The following is a 23,460-nucleotide window of genomic DNA, read 5'->3' on the forward strand; positions in this document are numbered from 1 at the left end:
TATTATTTATTATGGTGCTAGGAAATGTTAACAAATTTAATCCTTTAATATAGATGCTCTTTAAAAAGGAGTCTTGCTGTGTATATAACTATTGAAAGGGAATTCTGTATGTGGTATAATATATAAAAGACAGTGTCAGTAATTCTATTAATGTACTGTTTGAGGTCTCAAATGTAGTTATCCTCACCATCTTACTGTCTCTGTTAGTAGATTTGGAGTCAGTTTCCTGGTAAGTAGCTAAAAGCTTAATCATCACACCTAAGCATTAACTGCCTTAGCACAAGTTTCCCTAAAAAGAGAATATCAGTATTTTTTAAAAGAAACTAATAGCAGGGCTGCAGTTTGTAATTTAATTTGCTGCTTTATACCCCACCTCCTTCTAAATAAGCTTTTTGCCCTGTTTTTTTGAGCTAGTTGCCTTTTATTCCCCTTTTAAAAAGTTTTCAACTTTCCTTCACTTCTTTGCTTCTGAGTGTACCATCAAAATTAAAAGACTTTGTTTCATTTTTGAAGTCTGGCCGTGCTGGTGATCTCTCATGACTTGTGCATCCAAGGCCAAAAATGAGAAAACCTCGTTAGAAGTTAAATGCACAGCTCTGTAGACTCAGTTGGCTTCAGTAGGATCAGTTATGGCTTAGAAAACTTTTTGGACTGGGGTTATCTGGTGGAGAGCTAAATCAGAATTTTTAATAAAAATCACTTTATTTTTAACCTCTCTGGAATCTTTAGATAGTGAGTATGTATAATAATAGCAGTTAAATGATAGATTTAGCTTAAGAAAGCCCAGAATTTTCTGCCTTTCACTCTCCACTTTTCCCTTTCCCTAATTGTCTTATCTTCCTCATTTACTCTAACTTGGTTCCTTTCTCTTTCTCTCTCTCTTTCTCCCCACCCCTACCCCAACCCCTCCTCCTCTTTTAAAAATTTCCCTCCTACCCTAGCTGTGTTTGTCACTTTCTTAAGTGAGCTTTCAAGGAACCAAAGTATATTTTTGTTATTACTATTAAAGTATAGGTTCCACATTTTCCCCAGTTAGCTACTCAATTTTCGTATTTGAAGGAGGAAAGAATTCCTGGATAAGGTACTTGCTTTGCAAGCATCTTTTCAGAAAGATGATAAACAGAGGAAGATATTTCTAATCAGACATGCTTACATTTTATTTCCAGCCTATGATGTCTGTTTAAATCTGCTTAATTTTTCTTATAATGCACTGTAGTTTATTGGTGTTTAGATAGGGAGAAGATGGGTTTTTTTAAGCAAAATCCTATGTAGAGGCATTCAGCTTGGACTACTTGAAGTATTTGTGCTATGAATGTAAATGAGATACAGACAGCCTTTCAGTATTGGCAGATAAATCCACAGGTGCCTTTCAAAAATGCATGGTAAAAAATACTTCTGTCTTTATTTTTCTGAAAGTAATTTCAAGATTTTAACATTTTTCTAATTGGTGGATAATTAGTTAATTATGAGACTTCATGGGCATAATTATTCTTTGTAACGGCCTTTTTTTTTTTTTTTAAATGTGTGAAAATCAAATAGCACCCAGCTAGAGTTGATTGTTGTTACTTTTTATTTTCTTACTACTTTGCTTACAGGGTAATTAGAAAGGAAAGTTAAATTTTCAGTACAAAAATTTCTTAAACAAATATGGTTAAATAAGTAGAAACTCTATATGAGATTCTATAGTCTACCTCTATGAAAGTTTAAGAATTTGGTTTCAGGAATTGCTTTCTAGTTTAAGATATACAAGAGCAGAGGTTCAAAATTTATGTCAGGTCTTTTAGACTTAAGTGCCTAGACAATTTGTGGGGATCTGCAAGTTAATTTAAATGATGATGAATGGCCTTTTAATAATCCAATGAAGTAGGAAAAGAGACACTATTTTCATAGATTCATGGGATTGTGAAACTCAAGAAAGCTGTTAGTACATTATTTTTTTCCACCTCCCAGGTAACAGTCACTGACTTGTTAAAAAAACACCCAGAGAATATGTTGCCAGTTTTCCTGTTAATATGTTTCAATGTATGTTAACTGTTATAGTTAGGGGATTTTCCCAGTGTATAAACAGAAGTGCTTTGTTGAATCTAATCTAGATGTTAACTTAGTATATATGCCCACTAGGTGTTAGCCGTGGATGCACAGGTGATCCTAGCGCTGGCTCTTTGCCTCTCCTTCTCTCTTTAAAGGGTACCTATGCAGTTGAGAAGATGACCAGTCGGGTTGGAATGTTGGTAGCCCCTGGCCCTACAATGTCAAGTATTACAGAATTGTTTCATGTACCTAACCTGCATAACATTTACATGGGATTCACCCAGAGCCATCTCTGCTGGTGACTCTCAGCAGCCGGCCTATTAGACTACTGGAGTCAAGGTGCCTGATCCCAAAGGTGCTTGCTTCTCCCTAACAGTCCCTGTGTGTAACATCATATGAAGAACATGAGGAAGTATTTTGAAATTGTTTCTGTGTATGGGCATAGCTTCTTGGGGATTTCAGGATTGATTTAACAGAAGGCTGGAAGTCACACATTGACTTCTAAGAGGTATGTCTTGAGAACACTGTCCTCAACTCATAGCCACATCATGGTTAGATTTGTATCAGTGTGCTATATTAGCAGTCACTGGAAGCAGTGAACCCATCTTGTGCTTTTGATTCTCAGATTGCTGTATTGGGATGACATGAACAAATATCTGATCTCCCTGTTTTGTACCAACGTATGGTCAGTGCTGACAGTGGTTACAAAGAATTGGCTTTGCATTCTTACCTTTAATGAACACATTTTTACTTAAACTAGCCCATCATATTTCCTTTGTAGTTACCTAGCTAGTAAAATTTTTTCTAAAGGCTGTGATGCTTTGAAGGGAGTTTGGTTTTCCTAAATACATAGTTTAGGTAATCCTAAACTATAAAACAAAGGTGAGAGATCTTGAGCGGGGAGGCCCAGGGGACAAACTGAGCAGCAAAGTGGCTTCTGTAATCAGCTGAGAGAGATTGTGGTCATTTGGCCCTGAAGATAGAGTCCTGACCTTGCCACACACCTTATCCAGCTCCTTACTGCAGCCTGATACCATCTGTGCCCACAGGACAGTGCGCCAGCTCCAGGGCAGTAGCATGGTGAGGTTAGCCAGATGATGGCCTTGAGCTACTGTGTGTGTGTGTGTGTGTGTGAGAGAGAGAGAGAGAGAGAGAGAGATTGAATTATTTGTGTTTTTAAGTTGCTTTTTCAGGAAAACCTAGTGACTGTTTTAAAAGTAAATTTAAACTGATTAGATTTTGATACAGTATGTATGTTATGTGAATAAAATGCTAGTCTGATTGGTAACTTGACTTTTTTCTTTTTCAAGAAGTGGATGGATTAAATGGAGTCAGATATAGAGATGGGTTAGGCACTAGCATCAAGAAAGCTGTTGATGAGCTGAAAGTTGATGAGGCAGAGAAGAGTGATAAAGACCACCACATACGTCAATTATACACACTCCTTTTTATTTCACTTTAGTTTCCACTGGCTCCCTTGCTCAGCAGTATGCGCACCCTAATGCTACCCTGCACCCACATACTCCACATCCTCAGCCTTCAGCTACGCCCACCGGACAGCAGCAAAGCCAACATGGTGGGAGCCATCCTGCACCCAGTCCTGTTCAGGTAAGACACTTGGAGGCCTTCACCAGAACTGCTGCATCGTTCTGTTTACTGAGTGTTTTTTCCAGTGCCAGGCAAGATGCTAGGTACCACGTGATCAAAACACATGGCAGCCCTGCCTCACCTAGGAGCCAACGTACAGCTCTGCAGGCTGTGCCCCCAGGTTTAATCACCTTAAGGTACATATTGAGAATAAGGTGATTGGGTAAGTTCTGAAAAGTTTACCAATATAGAAAAATCTAACGTAAAGTAAGGAATTTGCTTGGAACTTTTAAAAACTCCCATTTCTAATGTTTATGTGATACGATTTTGTTTGTTTAATTGTTTGTTTGTTTGTTTGATACGATTAGTTTCTTTAATCGTTCTTTTTAAGAAGGCATTTAAGGAGCTCTTTGGCATCTGGAGCTCTTTGCTCCAGTTCCTGGAGCAGTACTCTTAGTTCCCACTGCTTGGTTGAGGGCTTGCAGTCTGACAATCAGGCTTGGATCCCAGAAAGGAATGTTTCTTAATCTGTACTCTTTGCTGTCACTTTGCAGCACCATCAGCACCAGGCCGCCCAGGCTCTCCATCTGGCCAGTCCACAGCAGCAGTCTGCCATTTACCATGCGGGGCTTGCGCCAACCCCACCTTCCATGACACCTGCCTCCAATACACAGTCTCCACAGAATAGTTTCCCAGCAGCACAGCAGACCGTCTTTACCATTCATCCTTCTCATGTTCAGCCGGCTTACACCAATCCACCCCACATGGCCCATGTACCTCAGGTAAACCTGCTTTAGCCAAGTTTTTGTGAAGACCAAATAGGATATGAAAGTTATCAGATGAGCAGCAAAGAGCCAGATGCTCTTCAAGCTAGGAACCCCTGTGTGTGATGCCATCTGCTTGTCTCTTCTTTCCCACTCAGATACATGTGATCTGGCCTTAAATGAATGTTTGTGTGGTTTTGTAATGGGATCAGTGAAGTTGCTGATTGGTCAGTCTTTTGACATTTCCCAACTGAGGCCTTAAAAATACCTTTAATTCTGGAATGCAACCTAGTTCTTTCCTTACTGTGTCTGCATTGCTCTGTTTCTGTTTATATAGCTTTCTCGTTGCTATATATACACGTATATGTAAACATATTCCCCCCACACCTCACACATACACACACACACATACAGGTCTGACAAAGATGGGATTTCACAAGTTCTCAACTCTTGAGATGACTGCTCTGGGACTGTCCACTTGAATGTTAGTCACCTGAATTCCTAAGAAATCTCTTCATTTGTTTCCCTGGCTATTCCTAAATCTGCTTTGACCATATGTTGTACTTCTTGAAAGGGCTTGGCCTTGTACACTGGTGCTGTGTGATTTGAAGCTGGAAGCGCCCAGGTGTTCCCATTTTTCTTAAAGAGCAGATCTGGAAGCACTTGGAGCTCACTTCTAGCATAAGTTTCTAAAGGTCGAAAGGTGTGATTGCTGCTGACCAAAGTCCAATGCGATCCAGGGCCAATTTGAATTGTCTTAATGAGGAGAAGGAGCTGCACTGAAGTTGGACTTTTAACACTGTCCTTTGAGGCCCTCCCTGGAGCTATTAAGGGTGGATCGGCTGTATTTGATGTCTCTTTGCTGCTTTCGTAACAGAACTCTCTTAGGCAGGTCCCAGCTTAAACTGCCCCTTGAACTCTGTTTCATGTCAAGCACTGCACCCCTGAGGCTCTGGCATGGTGGGGCTGGAGATGCTTCTCAGTTGGAGCTAACTCTCAGAAGGCGACCTTGTAACTAGAGTTCCACAGGTCTGGGAAGTCTGGGCTTCCTCCCCAGCAAATGGGCAGGTTCTGTACTGTGGTGCACTGCAGTGGATGAGTTGCTTTTGATGGTGGGGGCGGGGGGAGGGAGCCGGTTTGGTCAAGTGTGGGGCAGCATGGTTTGGCTGAATCAGGAGCTTCATGAGACCTGGGGCCAGTAGATGTCTAGCAGAGGCTGGTGGCTAAGTAGTTATGTGAATTTATATGTAAGTTGGGGTTCCTAAAACCTCACTTTTGTGTTTTTGTGCTGAAAGAACAGAAAGGTTAACGTCTGCAGGGAAGTCCAGATGTGCCCTGGGTCTACTGGAACGTGTTAGAGTCAAAACAGGGTTTGCTTCAAGGCTTATCATGGTCTAGAATAGTGCACAGTATTGGAGGAGGAATTGAGGACTCGTCCTCCTCGCTCTGCAAATCCCTGCAGAGCTGGGGTCCAGCTCTTTGGGCTAAAACCTTTCCAACTTGACAGGGAGACCTGGTTGAACTCACTGTCACTTGGTACAGGGACACTGGGTTGGCCCAGATGATTTCAGATTATCCCTCCCCACCTCACTGGAGCTATTCACTGCATCTCCTCCTGCTGCTGCTTTATCGGCAGATCTTTCAGCAGAGCAAAGGGTCTGAAAGTCTTTCTCATTGCCTTGACTCATATCTTCACTGAGGTGTGCTGGTGAGCAGGCGAGAAGCCGAGGGGGAGGAGCAAAGAGAATATAGAACAGGAGTTAACAGTCCCCACTTACAATGTAATAATCTGCTTTCTTACCTGAAAGGGATGATTCAGACCCCACATGGAAGCCAGAGTCTAGAAGCATCATTGCATATAGCCTCCTATTAGTTTGAGAAAGCTGCACTTGGATCAGGGATCTTCTTAACTTTGTGAAGACCTTGCCCCTCCCCCTACATAGAATCCAGTCATCAGAAATGTTGAAGCCTAGGACACGGCAGCCCTGACTTTTACCAAGGCTCGTTGGGTGCCTGCCCCCTCAGCCTTGCAGAATCTGCCAAAAGGTGAAGCGTGTCTATAGGTCAACTAATGAATCCACTAGGGAATGTCCCCAGAGGAAAGAAAGGGCCCTGAGGGCCCACTGTTGCCCTTTCCTGAGAGCCCCAACCCAGTGAAAGGAACACAGTTGACATGTTGTTTAAGCTGGAGATGTTGCCTGTATGCGTAAAAGAGCTCTCTGTTTCAGGCTCATGTACAGTCAGGAATGGTTCCTTCTCATCCAACTGCCCATGCGCCAATGATGCTAATGACGACACAGCCACCCGGCGGTCCCCAGGCCGCCCTCGCTCAAAGTGCACTACAGCCCATTCCAGTCTCGACAACAGCGCATTTCCCTTATATGACGCACCCTTCAGGTGAGGCGTGTGTGTGCAGGGGCCGCCGGGCACCCCAAAGCATTCTGCTCGCACAGGTCGAATGGCAGGCAGGGCCAGCGCTTGAAGCCCCGCATCTGAGAACTAGCAAGACCCGTCAGAGTGTGCACAGTAGGGACTGTGACGATCAGCTCAGTGTCAGGGCCTGAGGCTCCCGGGAGCCTAGGCTGTGTGTGTTCTGATGGTATACAGGATCTGGCTTGATGAGAAGCAGCAGCAGCATTCTGTGTAGCTGATGCATGCTTAGGACTCAGTTGGCCTTCCTTGTTACGCTAGGCTGGACAGGGCAGTGTTTTCCTTCCTGAGTCCCTACAGTCTGACGTGGGGGGTTACCACCATGGCAGAGCTTGATTGTACCTCTGGAGACTACTACTGATGAGAAAGTGCTGTGTATGGATTGGTTTTGACTATAGAATTAGCTCCAGTCTATGCCCTGGCAGGGAGAGAATGCCCGTGATTGTGCGCTAGTACTTGATGGCGGCCATGGCGAGATTTCACAGTCTAACCTGTTATTCTGAAAGCAGCACTGGTGCTTGGCTGTTATTTGGGGAGGGGATATGCTAAGGCCTTTTTCGTACCCCATGAACAACAACTCTTCTGGGAGTTTTATCTGAAATGGTTTTATGTCTGACTGGTCTGTTTCTACCCACCCACCTACCTCTCCCCATTTTGGTACAGATGCTGGGGGTGGGAAGGGTACAGAGTGAATTAAATTTTGAGTCTTGTTCAGCTAGCACAAGGATAGCTTACAGTCATGTGCTGCAGAAACACTAGGCTAATGTGCAAGTGTTGCCAGTTTTCTGTTTAAATATTCACTTTTCTTTTTTACAGTACAAGCCCACCACCAACAGCAGTTGTAAGGCTGCCCTGGAGGAACCGAAAGGCCAAATTCCCTCCTCCCTTCTACTGCTTCTACCAACTGGAAGCACAGAAAACTAGAATTTCATTATTTTGTTTTGAAAAAATATATGTTGATTTCTTGTAACATCCAATAGGAATGCTAACAGTTCACTTGCAGTGGAAGATATTTGGACCGAGTAGAGGCATTTAGGAACTTGTGGGCTGTTCCATAATTCCATATGCTGTTTCCGAGTCCCGCAAGTACCCCAGCTCTGCTTGCTGAAACTGGAAGTTATTTATTTTTTAATGACCCTTGAAAGTCCTGAACACATCAGCTAGCAAAAGAAGTAACAAGAGTGATTCTTGCTGCTATTACCGCTAAAAAAAAGAAAAAAAAAAATCAAGACTTGGAACACCTTTACTAAACTTGACAAAGGTTCAGTAAATTCTTACCGTCAAACTGACGGATTATTATTTATAAATCGAGTTTGATGAAGTAATCACTGTCTGCAGTGGTTCAACTTTTAAGTTAAGGGAAAAACTTTTACTTTGTAGATAATATAAAATAAAAACTTAAAAAAAATTAAAAAATAAAAAAAGTTTTAAAAACTGATACCAAGTTAATGTGTGTTTGTATGAGCTATTTCCATTATAGGATACTGAGTATCAGGGCAGGAGGGCTGACTGCTTTCTTAATATCCTTGAAGGTTAGCTGTCAAATGATTTTTCTTCTTCACCTTTAGTTCTGGTTCAAGGTATCTCTAGAAAAAAAGACAAGACTGAGAGATGTTCTCTGTGGTGGCTAGAGGTCTGCTTCAGAAGGAGGAAGGCTGGCTAGAGTTGGGCAGCACCGAAGGTCCACATCCTCGGCCTGACGTTGATTCTGTAAGCTTCCTTTTTAATATCTCCGGAACCCAGATAAGTCAGAAGTTGTCCTGATTCAGGCATCTGTTTTACCAGTAGGGGGCAGGAGACACACACTCACAGTTGTAATAAAGGAATCCAGAGAGCTGAAAGGATGCAGCAATGTACAAAATAAACCCTAAGCATTTGTTAGGGGTCTTGGTTTTGTGGGAGGAGGATAAACTGGAAAAATACCTATTTTTCAGAGATTGTAGTCATAATAGAACCTTTAAATACTGCAGTTAGCTAATCAAGATTCCAAAACCTTTGTTTTAATTAACATGTAGCAATTTGTACATTATAGCAAAATCTGTATTCAAGAATAAGTTACTTATACAGTACATAAACAATACATAAAAATTTGCCAAATAGACCTTCTGCCTGTAATGATACAAGATGAATCCATTCTCTGTGTTGTCATTACAATGTGCTATTTATTCCAGCTAAACACTGGGTGTCAGATGTGTCCTTGTTAAGAGGCAGTGGATAATAAACTATCATGTTCCTCTAGCTTGTGGGAGATGTTAACACTCACATGATACTTGTGATAACAGACTTAGCCCTGAATAACAGCATGAAGGAATCTCAGGCAACCCTTAGGGAAGAGTTCAAGGCTTTGATTTTAGGTTAAGAAACTGTTATGTAAAAATAGTGTTCTCTGGCTTAAGATTTTAATGATTGCTATTCCTTTTTCCTACACGGTCCAGAAATGATCAAAGGCAGAAGATTTATACCAGATAAAGCCATATGGATTGCTGGTCTAAAATTCAAGGCAGGTTAGTTGACTTAATTCTTTGGTGCTGGTGACTGTTAGTTTGTAAAGTTCACTAAAGTCAGGTGAAGGAAGTGACGGTGCTGGGAGCAGCCAGGCCATCCTCGTCATCTGTCATTAGAGATGAAAGAGGGCTGGCGATACTCAAGGGTCCGTTCGCCACTCAGAGCCTGGCTCTCAGCAGAGGCTGCCAGCCTGGCCTCTTGCCGGCAGCAGTGGTCACATTGGGGCTGGAAAGAGGGTGGTGGAATGCGCTCTGACTTCATTGGGCTGGCTGCAGCTATCAGGGTTGCTGCCTCACTGCCTGTGAGGGCATCACGCCCTGGGCCCCACTGCTCCCCTTTCCTCCAGCTCGACCTGCTCTAGCAGAAAGAAAAGGCATTGGCTTAGTGTCGCTTCTTCCTAGGCCACAGAAGGCCGGCCTTTTTGTTGGAATGTATTTGAACTGTCCAGGTAACTCAGAGACATTTAGTCAAGAAATGTTTTTCTTGAACATTTTACACTGAAGCTGTCTGGAAGTGGGTGACTGTATCAGAGATTCTGAGCTTGTACTTTGCAGCCAATCATTCAGAGCTGTGAGCTTGCTGGGCCTGGCTAGCCTCTTGGCACCACCTGAGACTTATATGTTGAGAGGCTTTTAAGAAGCGAGTGCCCCAGGCTTGTAGATGTCATATCTCTACGTTTACCCTCCTGGTCTGTGCTTTGCTTAGCATTCATTACTCAGTAATGCTTGATGTGTAGAAAATGTGGTCCTTAGAAATGGACCACAACCATAGATTGAGGGTTGGATATACTTTACCATCTGTGAAACCACCCAGGAGTGTTAGTTTTATGTAGATTTTTTGAGGGATCTTAGTTCCAACAAGAGATTGAACCCATTCGCCTGGCAGTGGTAGTCGAGAGTCCTAACCACTGGACTGCCAGGAGTGTTGGTTTTAAAAGTAGTGAAGCGAGGTGGCTGCTTACCTCCCTGCCCCTCCTAAAGTCTGACCTCCTGGAGTACAGAGAATGGCTGGAACAGACAAGCCCCTCACCCCAGATAAGGCAGGCAGTAGTTAGTCTAGGCCAAGGTTTAATTTTAGCCTTTGATATATCTGTAAATGTTAAGCTGTGCTAATGAAACTCCCAGTTTCCTAGAAGCCACTCGGGTGAGGCTGGCGGCTACACTGAATGGCTCTGCTGGCACCAGGAGCAGCGGACTCTGCTGGGTCACTGCCTCCCTTGTTTCTGAGCCTCTGCATGAAAGTTGTGGGAGGAGCTAGCCCCCTATGAATTGTGTCACTTGTGAAAGGCAAGTACAGATGGAGATTCGACTGCAGGACCTCTGGGGATGGTGGAGGTTATGGGTGCCTGTGTATCCATGCACACATAGTCTTCATCAGATGAAGCAGTGGTCACTGCTGGAACAGAACACTGATTGTGGACTATTAAAGGAGTTTCTCATTAGCTGTGGCACCAGATTCCTAGCTTCCATTTTGGCTCAAGAATGAGCCTAAAACCTTGTGGAATAATTTAATAAGCCTTTAGATGCTTGGAGGCTCTGAGCCAGCCCTGTTGGTGAAAGATTTACTAGAAAGGGCCCAGCAGCCCTTTTTTTCCTTGCCCCTCCCTCACCCCAGTTTAACTCTCACCATAAAGCTACTGTAAACCAGAATTCAGTTTTTTATTCATAAGGCACCAGGGTGGAACTGTTCCTGGCCACCCTCCTCTTTCAGTAATTGCTTGGAATTTCCTTGAAAGAGTGATACACTTCACTTCTCTACATTTAGGAAGGACATTATCTCCTCAGCAACAGGTGACTGTCCTGAGAATATAACAGACAAGGAAGCCAGGCATACTGGCTTGAACCAGGAACTGGTCAGTAGGTTTGCATAGCTGTCTCTGACTATAAAAATTGCATGGGTATAGTTCAAACAGTGCAATGAAATAAGCAATGGTTTAATTTTGAAACCTGAATTCTTTGAAAAATTAATCTGAGGTAAAAATGTTTTAAAATCATTTTTGACCTTTAGCTTGTCCATCTGCCAGAACTTTGTCCTAAAGCTGAGAGTGGAAGCAGGATAGGTGTGGTCACCTGTGGCTTGGGTACAGCAGACCTGCCACCTGGACTGACGCTACAGTGGGAAAAACCACGGCAGAATCCAGGGCTTGTTAGTGTTTTGGGCTTCCATATGGGCCCCCTCCCCAAGTAGAAAGTCTGTCAGCTGGGACAGACAGTGTCAGTGAAAAAGAGAAGTAGTTTCCACTGCCAACTCCGGCCCGCCCACCCCAGCCGCCTCTCAAGAGTGATGGGGCCTGGTCCTAGGGACATCCTCGAACAAGAACTACGTCTGTAAACAATAAGGAGAAAGCCAGGTAAGAATGGAACTTGTAGGAGGCCCTTCAACAGGCCTAATAGAAGGGTCACATCCAAACTGGAATGAGCAGTTAAAAGTGTCCCTTGAATCTCTCTCTGGAAGGAAGGAAAGAAAGTTACATTCACAAGTTCACATCTCTGCTTGCTTGTGCTCCTCTGGGCAGCATGAGGCCCATCAGAGAGGCGTGTACTGATTGTCTATGGCCCGTAGGCGGCTCCGGGAGGAGGAGTCCATTTCATAGTCTGAGTCCCGGGCTCGACTGGCGGGCTCGGGCTCCAGGTGCCGCAGGCTGTTGGCCAGTTCCTCAGGCGAAGGCACCAGGTGGAAGATCTGCTCTGGGGGAGAGGATCGGCCTGGGAGACCCTCTGGGCCAAGACCCCGTGGACAGCCAGAAGCGCTAAGGTGGGGAAGGCCCAGCTCTGAATCCCAGCGAGAGAGGGAGAAAGGGAACAGAACAGTGTTGGAGGAACCTGGGGGACAAGTGACCGAGAGAGAGACCACACTGTCAGTCTTATCAGGGTGGAGGCAGGTGCTGGAAGGACACAACAGGAGGTCTCGGTCCCCACCCCCTTTATCAAGGGGCATCAGGGTCACACCTGGTGGCTGGGAGACGACAACCACGTAGCTGGACAGCCGGACGTCACAGGCAGCCCCGCACTCGAGGGGGATAGGCGAGCGCTGGAAGTGGTGGAGCATGTCCACGACTGAGGGGAAGCGGAGGTGCTGCACTCGGCACTGGCCCCGCTCGGTCAGCGACAGGCGCAGGTGCTACAGGAGAGGGAGAAAGGTAGGCTCAGGCCCTGGCCCCTTGGGGCCTTTAACTTGGCCAGGGTGCAGCCCCACCCGCCTTGCCCCATACCTTGGCTATGCCCTGGAAGTTGAACGTGAGCACATACTCCCCACGCCGCGTCTCGCTCTGCCGCACCAGGAACACTCCGTGAGCATCAGGACCTTGCAGCTGGACCAGCTGAGCCGCCTTCACCCGGGAGATGGGACCATGGAACCAGGGGTAGCAGGACAGGAAGTGATCTGTTTTCTGGCAGGCTGGATCCAGCAGCGCCCCAGGAGAAGCAGCTGGTAGAGAAGGAGATGGGTAATGGTGGGCGCCTTAGGCCCTGAGCTGGGTCCTGATGTACTGGAGGACAGAGGCCCTGACCCCTCACCTTGGTTCAAAGAATCTGTGCTTCCCCTTGGAGAGTCAGCCATGCCGGGTTCTGTGGCTGAGGGAAAGTGCGGCTCTGGGTCTGTGGTCTCGAGTCTGCGGGAGAAGATGGGGGTTCAGGACTCGGTAGCTCAAGAGTAACAGGAAAAACTGTCAAGATGGAGCCCTTGGTTCTCACCCTTGGCCTGTGCATGCCCGGAGCTCGGCCATCCACGAATTCAGCTGCTGTTCATCTCCCACATCAAAGATGATGTCTGTCCGGTCCTTCACCTGACAGGAAGGAAGGGACAGCTGTGTGCAGTTCCTGAGGTCTGTGTCTGTTCCCCCCATGTGTGGAAAGCTGCCACTCACCTTTAGCACAAAGGTGTACAGGTTGTCAGGCATCTCAAGACGTGTGCATCGCCGGATCTCCTGGATACTGGAGCAGGCTGCTTGTAGCTTGGACTTTGAACTCTAGGCAACCAATGCAGACATTCAGGGCCTGTCCCTGATAGCCCTTCACCCACCCAGGCCTCTGTTCTCTGCAGTCTCCCCGGGCCTAGCTTGCTCAGTGGACATCCTGATCCTGGAGTAGATTCTAGCATTCTTCCCAACAGAAACCTGCAGGGGATCCTCTGCCTGTAACCACAGCACTATCTCCCCCACCCACACACAGACACTGAGCCCCCCAGCATCCAGCAGGGCCTGAGGGCCAGTCTCTGCTTCACCTTGACCTGTGGACATTCCAGCTCTGACTCATCTGCTGGCTGACACCAGTTTCTCTTCCCTCTGGTGGAGCAAAACCCCCCAACCCATTCATCTGGCCAGTCACAATCGCTGCTGATCACCTCATCACAGCAAACCCAGAGATGGAAGGTGAGGGTATCCCAACCCAAGTTCCCTCTATGGTGCTGGCTGACCATGCCAGGGGCCCAGGCCTTTCACTTTGCCTTTAGCTCCTCTTCTCCCCTCCACTGGCTCCCCACCAGGACAGACCTCTCCCAGCCCAACAACAGCCCAGGAAGCAGATATTATCACCACATCTTAAAAAGAAGAAATTCAAATCTTGGAGATAGTAATTTGCCTGAGGAAGCAGAGATCAGGTTGTGAACCCCCATTCAAAGCATATACCTGACTACTCTGTTCTGCCTCCAAGTCTCAGGAAAGGAGGCGTGGGTGAGGTGGCATGGTGGGAGTTGGCAGAGTAGCTTAGCTATGGGCTCTTTTGCCAATGTGCCCAAAGGAACACAGCCTGGCACGGCTGGCCCCCGTTACCAGCCGACCAGAAAACTGCAAGCCCTAGAAGCCTCCCGTGACATTCAACACACATGGGGTTCACAGTGGGTGGGAGATGATCCCCTACTCTTTAGTTATCAAAAGGGTCTTGACTGAACCTGGCTGACCCTACAGATGTCTGTTCCCAGGACCCAGGAGCGCTCATCACTTTTTCTCAGAAGGCAGAGCACCCCTCCACTTCCTCCTATGATAAAATGGCTAAGATTGTTTCCCTAGAGTCATGACATGATCAGTGGTGGCTTTCAGCAGAGGCCTGAGGAAGATAAGATGTGGGAAAGGGCAGCTGAGACCCAATGGTGCCCCTCCTCCCTTCAGCAGCTGTTTTGAGAGACAGTGAGGTGCACCTGAAAATACCACAACCCCCACCAAACCAGGGCTTCCCTGGTGGCCCAGGTGGTACAGAACCCACTTGCCAGTGCAGGAGACACAAGAGACCTCGGGTTTGAACTTGGTAGGGAAAGTCCCCTGGAGAAGGAAATGGCAACCTGCTCTAATATTCTCGACTGAGAAATTCCATGGACAGAGGAGCCTAGTGGGCTACATACAGTCCATGAGGTCGCAAAGAGTTGGACACAACTAGTTACGCATGCGCACATACACCATCAAGCAAGCGCCAGGTGAGGAGGAAGAAACAACGAGGCAGGAGCAAAGGTGAGTTCTAGGCACAGCTGCTTTGGCAAATCCAGCCTGTGCCCAGAGGGTATGTCTTGGACAGGAGCTGGTTTTTCAAAAGGTGGTGTCAGATTCCATCCCAAAGCCATACACCCAGCTGAGCTTCAGACACAGGTGCCAGGGTTCTGGCATAAGGATGGTGAGTGCAAGACTGGGCAGCCTGTTAGGAGAGAGGCTCTTCTTGGTCCAGGCTCACACCCAGCAGGTCTTGGAGCTGCCAGTCCTGCCCTGGTGGTTGGACACAGCAGTCTGGGGAGGAGAACTGGGAATGCACTCAGAAGCTACACAACTAGTAAATCCCACCCTAAGTGATCAAAGCCAGGGCATTGTCACCCTTCCAGTTCCTCTTGTATGTCCCCTACCACCCAGCACCCACATGGACACTAGACACGCCAGAGCCCAGGGAAGCAGGGCCCCCATTCCCCCAGCGGTGTTCTCAGTCAGCCAGCCTCTCCATGTCTTATTTCCTGGCTATAGAATGGGTTAGTACAGAGGCCTCCTTCCTGCTCCTGCATGTGCAGTTGGCCCTGCCTGGCTCTGGACCCACAGGATCACCGGGAGGAAGTAGACCAGGCCAAGAAGGGGAATGGGCCTTGTCTCCTTTTCACTTCCGCCCTGGGCCCTGCCCCCAGCATGAGTGCCAAGATTAACTGGCGGAGCCATGGGTCTCACTCTGAATGTGGGCCCCTCAGTGCCAGCTCCACCCCCAGCAGCTGAGCAGCTGCTGACCTAACCGGCAGTGGTGAAGAAAGGATTCCCCTCCTCAGTCACGGCCAACCCTGGCCGCACAGGCAATGGTGAAGCTTGGCCCAGCTCCCCTCTGCCTGCTGGCTGAGCCCAGCACACATTCCTTGGTCCCTTCTCTGCGGCCCAGAGTCATACAACTTGAGAGGCTGAGCCAGGGGCTGGACCCAGCTCGTCCAGTGTCCACCTAAGCAGTAACCCTGCTGCCTGGTGGGGTTGGGGGAGGCCAGGGGCTCTGCCCAGATTGGAGGAGCAATTTCTCCCATGGCAGGAGTTGGGTAGGGGGTGGGGGCATTTGGGCCTCGAATCTGGCCAGAGGGAAGGAGAGCCGTGACTGGAACCAGATCTGGCCTCTCTGGAGGCCTTGCTTTCCCCTCAGCCTGCTGCCACTCCCTGCGCTCAGGCGTGCACGGCCATCCAGAGTGCTCCAAGGCGTCCGCCTGCACCCTGCTGTGCCCCATCCTCATTCATACTCACAGGACCCCAGCAGGGACACAGTACACACAGTATCACCCAGCTTCTGCTCTAGAAGGGGACAGATGCCCAATGGGCAGGACACGGTGTAGGGGCCAGGACACATGGGTGGGGAAGGGAGCAAGCCTCCCACGCGCGGAGAGGTCCTGGGCCAAGGCCCTGAGGCAGGGAGGCACACAGGCACGCATGCCATGCGGGTGAAGCAGTCAGTCTATTCTCAGGTGGGGCTGTGGAGGTGGGTCTGGCACTCAGCAGAATACTCGGGCAGAAGCCAGCCAGCCAGCTGGGCCAGACCCAGCTCTTAACCCGTCTCTTTCATGGGAAACGGGGGGTGGGAGTGGGGGCGGGGGCGCGGGTGGAGACAACATCCAATTCACACCCAAACAGTAAAGAGCCTGACACAGGGGACCCCAGGGTGTGGGCATGCCGTACCCTCACGGTGGCCTTATTCCACCCACTCTAGGGGTCTATTCTTCCAGGGAAAGCCTTCAGGAGAGACCCACACCAGCCTCTTAGCAATCTTCTCTCTCCCAGGGCTTTAGGACCCTCACTCCTCTCCTGTAAAGAGCAACCGTGGGACAGGAGGTAGGACTCAATATACAGCTGAAGGTGAAGGTTCAAGCCCCATTCCTCTGCCACAGCACTCAACGCCCGCGAGGTGCCAGCCCCATGGCCTGGAGCCAAGATGAGACAAGCCCCTGCTCCACCACCTACATGTGGGATCTTGGGCATGGCAGTGACTGCAGCCTCAGCATCCTCTTTGGTAATATGCAGACAGTAAGCAAGATCCTGCTGACCTCTAGGCGGAGGACCAGTGGGTCTTTGCTGGGGGCCTGAAAACAAAGGCTCAGAGGAAATTCTAGATCCATTCAGAAAACTAAGATCATGGCATCTGGTCCCATCACTTCATGGCAAATAGATGGGGAAACAGTGAGACTTTTATTTTCTTCGGCTCAAAAATCACTGCAGATGATGACTGCAGCCATGAAATTAAAAGATGCTTGCTCCTTGGAAGGAAAGTTATAACCAACCTAGAAAGCATATTAAAAAGCAGAGACATTAGTTTGCCAGCAAAGGTCTTGTCTAGTTAAGGCCATGGTTTATCCAGTAGTCATGTATGGATGTAAGAGTTGGACTATAAAGAAAGCTGAGCGCTGAAGAATTGATGATTTTGAACTGTGGTGTTGGAGAAGACTCTTGAGAGTCCCTTGGACTGCAAGGAGATCCAACCAGTCCATCCTAAAGGACATCAGTCCTGAATATTCATTGGAAGGACTGATGCTGAAGCTGAAACTCCAATACTTTGGCCACCTCATGCAGAGTTGATTAATTGGAAAAGACCCTGATGCTGGGAAGGATTGAAGGCAGAAGGAGAAGGGGACGACAGAGGATGAGATGATTGGGTGGCATCACCAACTCAATAGATGTGAGTTTGAGTAAACTCTGGGAGTTGGTGATGGACAGGGAGGCCTGGCGTGCTGCGGTTCATGGGGTCGTAAAGAGTTAGACACAACTGAGCGACTGAACTGAAGTCATGGATAACTGAGTTTCCCCTCAGGAAAGAGCCCAGAATGGATGCTGCTTGGACCGATGGATGAAACATCATTCTGAGGAAGGCTTAATCACGTCTTATTGTATCCAAACAGCCTTTAAAAAAAAAAAAAAGAAAGAAAATGTCCTATCTTGTTTGGATTCCAGGGATACCCAGAATGGAAATGCAGACAGCCACTAGAATACAGACCTGAGTTTCACTTGCCACAGATTTGTATCTGAGCTTCCTAGCAGCCAGTGCAAAGAGGCATTCTCCAAGAAAAGGCAGCCACTTATGCATGGATCCCATGCAGAGCAGCCATTAAAGGCTCTGAGAAGAGCTGGAGCAGAGAAACCTGAACCCATGTGTTCCCCACCCAGTGGCCACCAAGTGTCTGGCTCAGAAACCCCTGTGGGGTCTGCACAGCCACTGCAAGCAACCTCCCCATCCTGGGTTTTTAGAATTAGACGTTCGTGGCCTTAAGTCCCAACTCTGCCTCACTCTCCATGGACAAGTGAGTTGCCTCTCCTGGCCTCAGTCTCCACTTTATAGAGTGGGCTAACGGTGCCCCTCTACCCTCCAAGAAAATGTGGCAGTACCATGTGTGTGGGCATTGCGGGGCCGGGGGGTGGGAGGATGTGGAAAGGTCCCAGGGGGTGTCACAGGGCCTTGGGAAGCCAGTCTTAGGAATACTTGGTCTGCTCAGAAGCAAACTGCTCTCCTGAGGAAACTTTCAGCTTTCATGACTGTCCACACACTGAGTCTGTGAGCCCAAGGCAGCCTCCCTGGTCCCTTCCCATCTTGTGCCTTCCACAGGGCACAGTCACCAGCTTTAAACGTTTGCTGAGCAATCTCCAGAGTGGAGAAGGGGGAATTAAAAGACACTGGAGGCCAAGGGTATGGCAGGAGCAAGCAGCCAGGGACCAGTAAGTGCAGCCACGTCCATAAGATGGCAGGGGAGTTGGCTGTGGCGAGAAACAGTACTAATAGGCCCCCTCACTCCACCCTTTAATGAGCACCTCCTGTGTGCCAGGCACTGGGGCCTGGTCTCCATCCAGGACACTTTTGAACTGTTGAATTCACAGGTCTACACCATTTCCAGAAATTGCAAATATTGTAGAAAAGAGCATCGTCTTGAGGAATGGAGGTACTGGGACCAAGGAAGTAGAAAGGTCACCGCTCCAGGGTGGAGGCAACCCTGTCATCATCTCCCGTGATCCTCTGAGAGCATCCTCCTCTGAGCCACCTGTCTTGTTGGAGAAACATGGTGGGCGCCTCCCCTGATGCCCCCCCAGGAGCCCACCCATGGCTGGTGTTTTATTCCCCACTTCACAAATGAGCATTCAAGGCTAAGAGAGCCTCCTACATCACAGCCAGTGGGCCTGGATCCTTTGGAGGTCAGCCTGGGATCCGTGTTTACCCTGGGCGCATCTGAAACACACAGCATCTTTGGGGGGAAGGCTGGGCAAGGGGCCGCACCCCCTCTCCAGGCCCAAGAGATGGAGAGGGCAGGGAACACAGCCCACCCCACAGAACACAGTGCTGGACCCTGGGGGCAAGGGCTTGAGAACCAGCTGGCCTGGATTCCAGTCCTAAGCAGCTCATAGGGGGGTGGGGGGGAGGGCTCTGGACTCCAGTCGAAAGCAGCTCCTGGGAGCAAAGCAGGGGCACTCACAGGGAGCCCCACTAAGGTGAGGCATCAAAAAAGGGTGACACCTTGAACCCCAAGAGACGGGTGGCATGAAAACTGAGCTGCTGTCCAACAGTCCTGTCAGCGCTCCTCCCAGACATCCTGAATCCAACGACTTCTCATCCCCCCTCCTCTGCTCAAAACTCTTGTGGGGGCTTCCCTGGTGGTCAGTGGCTAACATTCTGCACTCCCAATGCAGAGGGCCCAGGTTCGATTCCTGGTCTAGGAACTAGGTCCCACATGGCTGCAACCAAGTATCTCACATGTTGGCAGTGAAGACCACTGAATACCCCATGTTCTGTTAACTACAACTGGGCACTGCCTACCTGCATAAATAGAGAAAATTTTTAAAAGGGACTTCCCTGTTGTGTTGTTCCAGTGGCTAAGATTCCATGCTTCCAATGCAGGGGGCCTGGGTTTGATTCCTGGTCAGGGAACTAGATCCCATATGCTGCAACCAAGACCGAGTGCAGTTAAATATATTTAAAAAAAAAAAAAAAACCTGTGGGCCCCACCTTGCTGGTCCTCACCGTGGCCTATGAGATACTGCCGGACCTTGTTCCTATTACCTAACCTCACCTACCCTCCCTCTTTCTCACTCTGTTCAATCACACTGGCCTCCTCTGCCTTCAATGTACCAAGCACGCTCCCACCTTGGGGCCTTTGCACCTGCTGTTCTCTCCGGCTGAAAGGCAGGTTTGCCTGCATCTTCACAGATCTGGCTCTTCTTGGACGCAGGTCTCAGCTCAAGGATTGCTGCCTCGGGAAGGCCTTCTCTGACCACTACTGTATCCAAACACACACAGTCACTGTCCCAGAACCCCCTTCACTTCCTCCACTGCCTTATCCACCTGTGAAGTGTGCTCTGGGGGACCTGGTCTTGTCACATCCCCAGGATTGAGCACAGGGCTGGGAGGTTGTACATGCTCGACTTTAGTCCTCAACAAATATTCTTCACAGGCCCCTTGTCTGCCAAGTATCATGCGTGTTGGGATCAGAAGGCACAGGATACGGCCCCCAACGCAGACCCCCATCCTCTCGAGGACTCTAGGGGAGTGACAGGGACTCAGCGAGGCAAGGATGGAGGGCATGGGTTGGGCCTCCAGGGCCTCGAGCCAGCCCAGAGAGAGCCCTGGCTGAGAGGAAGGCCCTGGATGCCTCATGGAACACGGATCAAGCTGACGATACGGTTGGAGGAACGGGAGCCCTGACGGGCAAAATCCAGCTGCCCCCAGCTACGGAGAGGAGCCAAGTGGGGCTGGGGCTCAGACCCTCGTCTGTGCAGTCCCTGAGCCCACAGCATTGCTGCCGGATCCAGACCGCTGGTCTCAGCAGAGAAAACCCTCTCCTTCAGGGAGCCTTCTCTGCTCGCCACGTTGTGGTCAGTGCAAGTCCTGTGCCTCTCCCGCGGCACGGGGCTTATCAGGCCAGGCCATAATTTCCTGATGGTGCCGCTGCCCCCACCATCTGACTGGGAGTTCCTCTTGGGGGTGGGGACAGGGCACCAAGCCTTGTTTCCAGCTGGGGCCCAGCACCAGGTCCAGCCTGGAGGAGGTCCTGAGAGTCTGTCAGATCAATGGGTGAGGGTAGATGCCTGGGGCCCCAGCCGTCAGATGTCTGGGAAGCAGAGGCAGATGTGGGGGTGTGGTGAGTTATCGCACCCCCTTCTTCCCCTGCTCCCTTGAGGGCAAACTGAAGGCAATGAGCTCAACAAACATTAGCTGAACTACAGGGTGCAGGTCACTTCCTTTCTCTGCCCCCAACCGGGGAGACACAGACACACACTCGCACACACACCCTTTGAATGCTTGCTTCAGCCACTTTTTCTTCATGTGACCCTGAACAAATCACTTCACTTCTCTGTGCTTTTGTTTCCTCATCTGTAAAATGGAGACGGTGATGAAGCACACGCCCAGGGCTTCTGTATGTGCAACCTGTCAGTTGTCTGGAGCACACAGGAGGCTCCCAGGTCTCCTCGGTCTGGCCCTGTTGTCTCAAGCTTCCGTCTCCCCATAAGGGAGCAGGAAAGTGATGGGAGATGCTTCTATAGAAGCCACAAAGATCAAGTCGGCTTCCCCTTTATGGCAAGTGAGAGCCCACCAGTGCCAAGAGACAGAGCTTCTCCCGAGCTGGCACTGACATACGGAGACAACCCTGCCCAGAGTCCCCATCATTTCGCCTCCCTCCCCTGGACAGGTGGCACCCCCAGATCACACTCTTAGTGACCAAGCATGAGTGTGGGGGCCTGTGTCCCCCCTACTTCTGGATCCGGAGAGGCCCCAAGAAGGCCCTGTACGAGGGGTAACTAGCTAGAGGTGTTGAGAAAGACATGGGCTGGGGGCTTGTCTAAAGCCCCACCTGCAATGAGCTCCCCTGAAAGCCTGTAAGGTCCCTGCTACATGTCAGAAATGCAGACTTACAGTGACATGGACATAAAGCCCCCTCAGAGAGATGGAGACCACCCCACACAGAATCACAGCGACAGGGACACAAAGCCCCTCTCAGAGGCTGGAGCAACCCGCCTCCCAGAGACAGAGATCCCCATAGAGAGACAACCCTCCCGAACATGCACAGAACCAGCCTGGGATCCCCGACAGCCATCCAAACCCTGAGATGCGGCTGTCCAGCTTCATACCAAGTGGCCAAGTGTGGAGATGAGCATGCACTTCTACTCTTAGGCTAGCCTTGGGGAACTACCCAGGATTGGCGGTGAGGGAGTAGCCTGTGGTTAAAGGGAGACCACTCCTGGAAGTCACCCTCCCCACACCCCCTCATGGGCTCAGATGCACTAGGGAACCAAGGTGTTTATGGACCTATGGGTATCTCACCAGCTGACCTTGCCTGCCTCCCCTTCAGGGTGACAGCAGTCCACCCATGACCTGGCCTGGGGAGGCCTGTCCTGGGATGGGGCCTTGCAGAGGTGGGAACAGAGGGGCCAGCGCCACACAGTCACAAGCTGGGCTACGTGCTGCACCTTTCCTCTGCACAGGGTGCCACTCCTGGCGCCTTTCCAGAACGTGGAGCTGCTCAGTGGCTAACCTGCATCAGCTCCCCTCTGTCAGTTTCCTGCTGGAGGGCAGAGCAGGGTCTCTGGGAGTATGGAGCTGGCACCTAGGCCTGGGCCCACTGGGGCCCCTGTCAGAAGCCCCCTGCACCCCACCCCCCTTGCCGGCTGCAAACCAGCTGCCACCAGCCCACGCCTTGAGCGACCACTTCCTGCCCCGAGCATCCCGCCAGGATTCCTCCCTGCCCCACATGGCTGCGGAGCCTCGAGAGCCCTGCACCCTGTCCCCGTCCACCTTCACAACAGTGCCTTCCTCACCGCGGTGCCCCTCTGGCCGCCATAAGGCCAGGACACCCAGGCCTGGAACACTGGGCTGTGTCAGCCCCGAGACAAAAGGGGACACTGTGGCTCCCAGAGGTCTCACTACCCACCCAGGCCCCAAGCAGGAGGGTCCTGCCTGGCGTGCAACCAGGCACTGCCCCAGGTCTTCCCACTGCATGGGAGGGTGTGCTCTGTGTTCTTGGGGGGAAAGCAGAGGGGACTCAGAGCTGGCTGGCCCCCCCAGGGCCTTGTGTGCTATGCCCCCTCCCAGCCCTGTGGTGGAGCCAGCCAGGTGGGGGAAGCCCCTTACCCCAGCAGCACAGTCCTCAGCTGCACCCTGGGGCCCCTCTCAGCTCTACGCCCGGGGAGGGTGGAAAAAGATGTGGTTAAGCAACAACAAATAACCTCTGTCACTGGCCTCTGATAGGGGTGTGCACTGGAGGGAGGGGGGCTCGTCACCACCAAGATCTCCAAAAGCCCCGGACGGTGGCTACCGCCTGCCTTCGAAGAATGATGATTCAGAAGAAGAGGTGAAAGCGAGGACCTCTGGAGCTCAAGGGGGCTGTAGGGTTGCCGGGGAGGTTCAGAGTCAGCTGAGCAGAGCCTCAGGCCAGGCTGACGGGGAACCAAGGCGCTAGCCAGAAGCCCCAGAGTCGGTGGGGCCCACTGAGGCTGCAGTCTCCACCCTTCCAAGCTCAGTCTGCCAGGAGTTCTTGTCATTATCCTCAGCCCCTGTTCAGTGATATGCCTTGACACACAGCATCTCACTGACACCAAAGAACAACAGGAAATCGCACCAGCCACAAAGAATAAAAGCCAGTTGGATTAAATAATTAAATGTGAAACATAAAACTGAGACAAAACTGGAATAGAAAAACCTGAGTAATTATCTGATCCCAGGCCTCTCTAAGCAGAAAA

General features: G+C 49.7%; 2 protein-coding genes across 13 annotated transcripts in view; one reads left to right on the plus strand and one right to left on the minus strand.

Moving 5' to 3' along the window:
* ATXN2 (ataxin 2) overlaps window positions 1-8,250 on the plus strand; it is a 100,928-nt gene extending 92,678 nt beyond the window's left edge. For 8 of the 9 annotated variants that reach the window (XM_070475172.1, XM_070475173.1, XM_070475174.1 and 5 more), the window contains 4 exons: window positions 3,494-3,639; window positions 4,173-4,400; window positions 6,611-6,779; window positions 7,629-7,789. In XM_070475172.1, coding sequence (XP_070331273.1) covers window positions 3,494-3,639; window positions 4,173-4,400; window positions 6,611-6,779; window positions 7,629-7,657 — 572 coding nt within the window. In that variant the 3' untranslated portion in view covers window positions 7,658-7,789. Of the gene's footprint in view, window positions 1-3,493; window positions 3,640-4,172; window positions 4,401-6,610; window positions 6,780-7,628 lie in introns of all 9 variants that reach the window. The other variant, XM_070475175.1, reaches the window with a different exon arrangement.
* The window catches only part of SH2B3 (SH2B adaptor protein 3), a 37,837-nt gene continuing 22,414 nt past the window's right edge, over window positions 8,038-23,460 (minus strand). For 2 of the 4 annotated variants that reach the window (XM_070475180.1, XM_070475179.1), the window contains 5 exons: window positions 13,183-13,284; window positions 13,010-13,101; window positions 12,833-12,927; window positions 12,529-12,743; window positions 8,791-12,437 (listed from right to left, as the gene is read on the minus strand). In XM_070475180.1, coding sequence (XP_070331281.1) covers window positions 11,844-12,437; window positions 12,529-12,743; window positions 12,833-12,927; window positions 13,010-13,101; window positions 13,183-13,284 — 1,098 coding nt within the window. In that variant the 3' untranslated portion in view covers window positions 8,791-11,843. Of the gene's footprint in view, window positions 8,399-8,790; window positions 12,438-12,528; window positions 12,744-12,832; window positions 12,928-13,009; window positions 13,102-13,182; window positions 13,285-23,460 lie in introns of those variants that run through there. The other 2 variants (XM_070475181.1, XM_020897503.2) reach the window with 2 other exon arrangements.

The sequence above is a fragment of the Odocoileus virginianus genome, chromosome 12, assembly GCF_023699985.2.
Source record: "Odocoileus virginianus isolate 20LAN1187 ecotype Illinois chromosome 12, Ovbor_1.2, whole genome shotgun sequence".
Classification (NCBI taxonomy): Eukaryota; Metazoa; Chordata; class Mammalia; order Artiodactyla; family Cervidae; genus Odocoileus; species Odocoileus virginianus.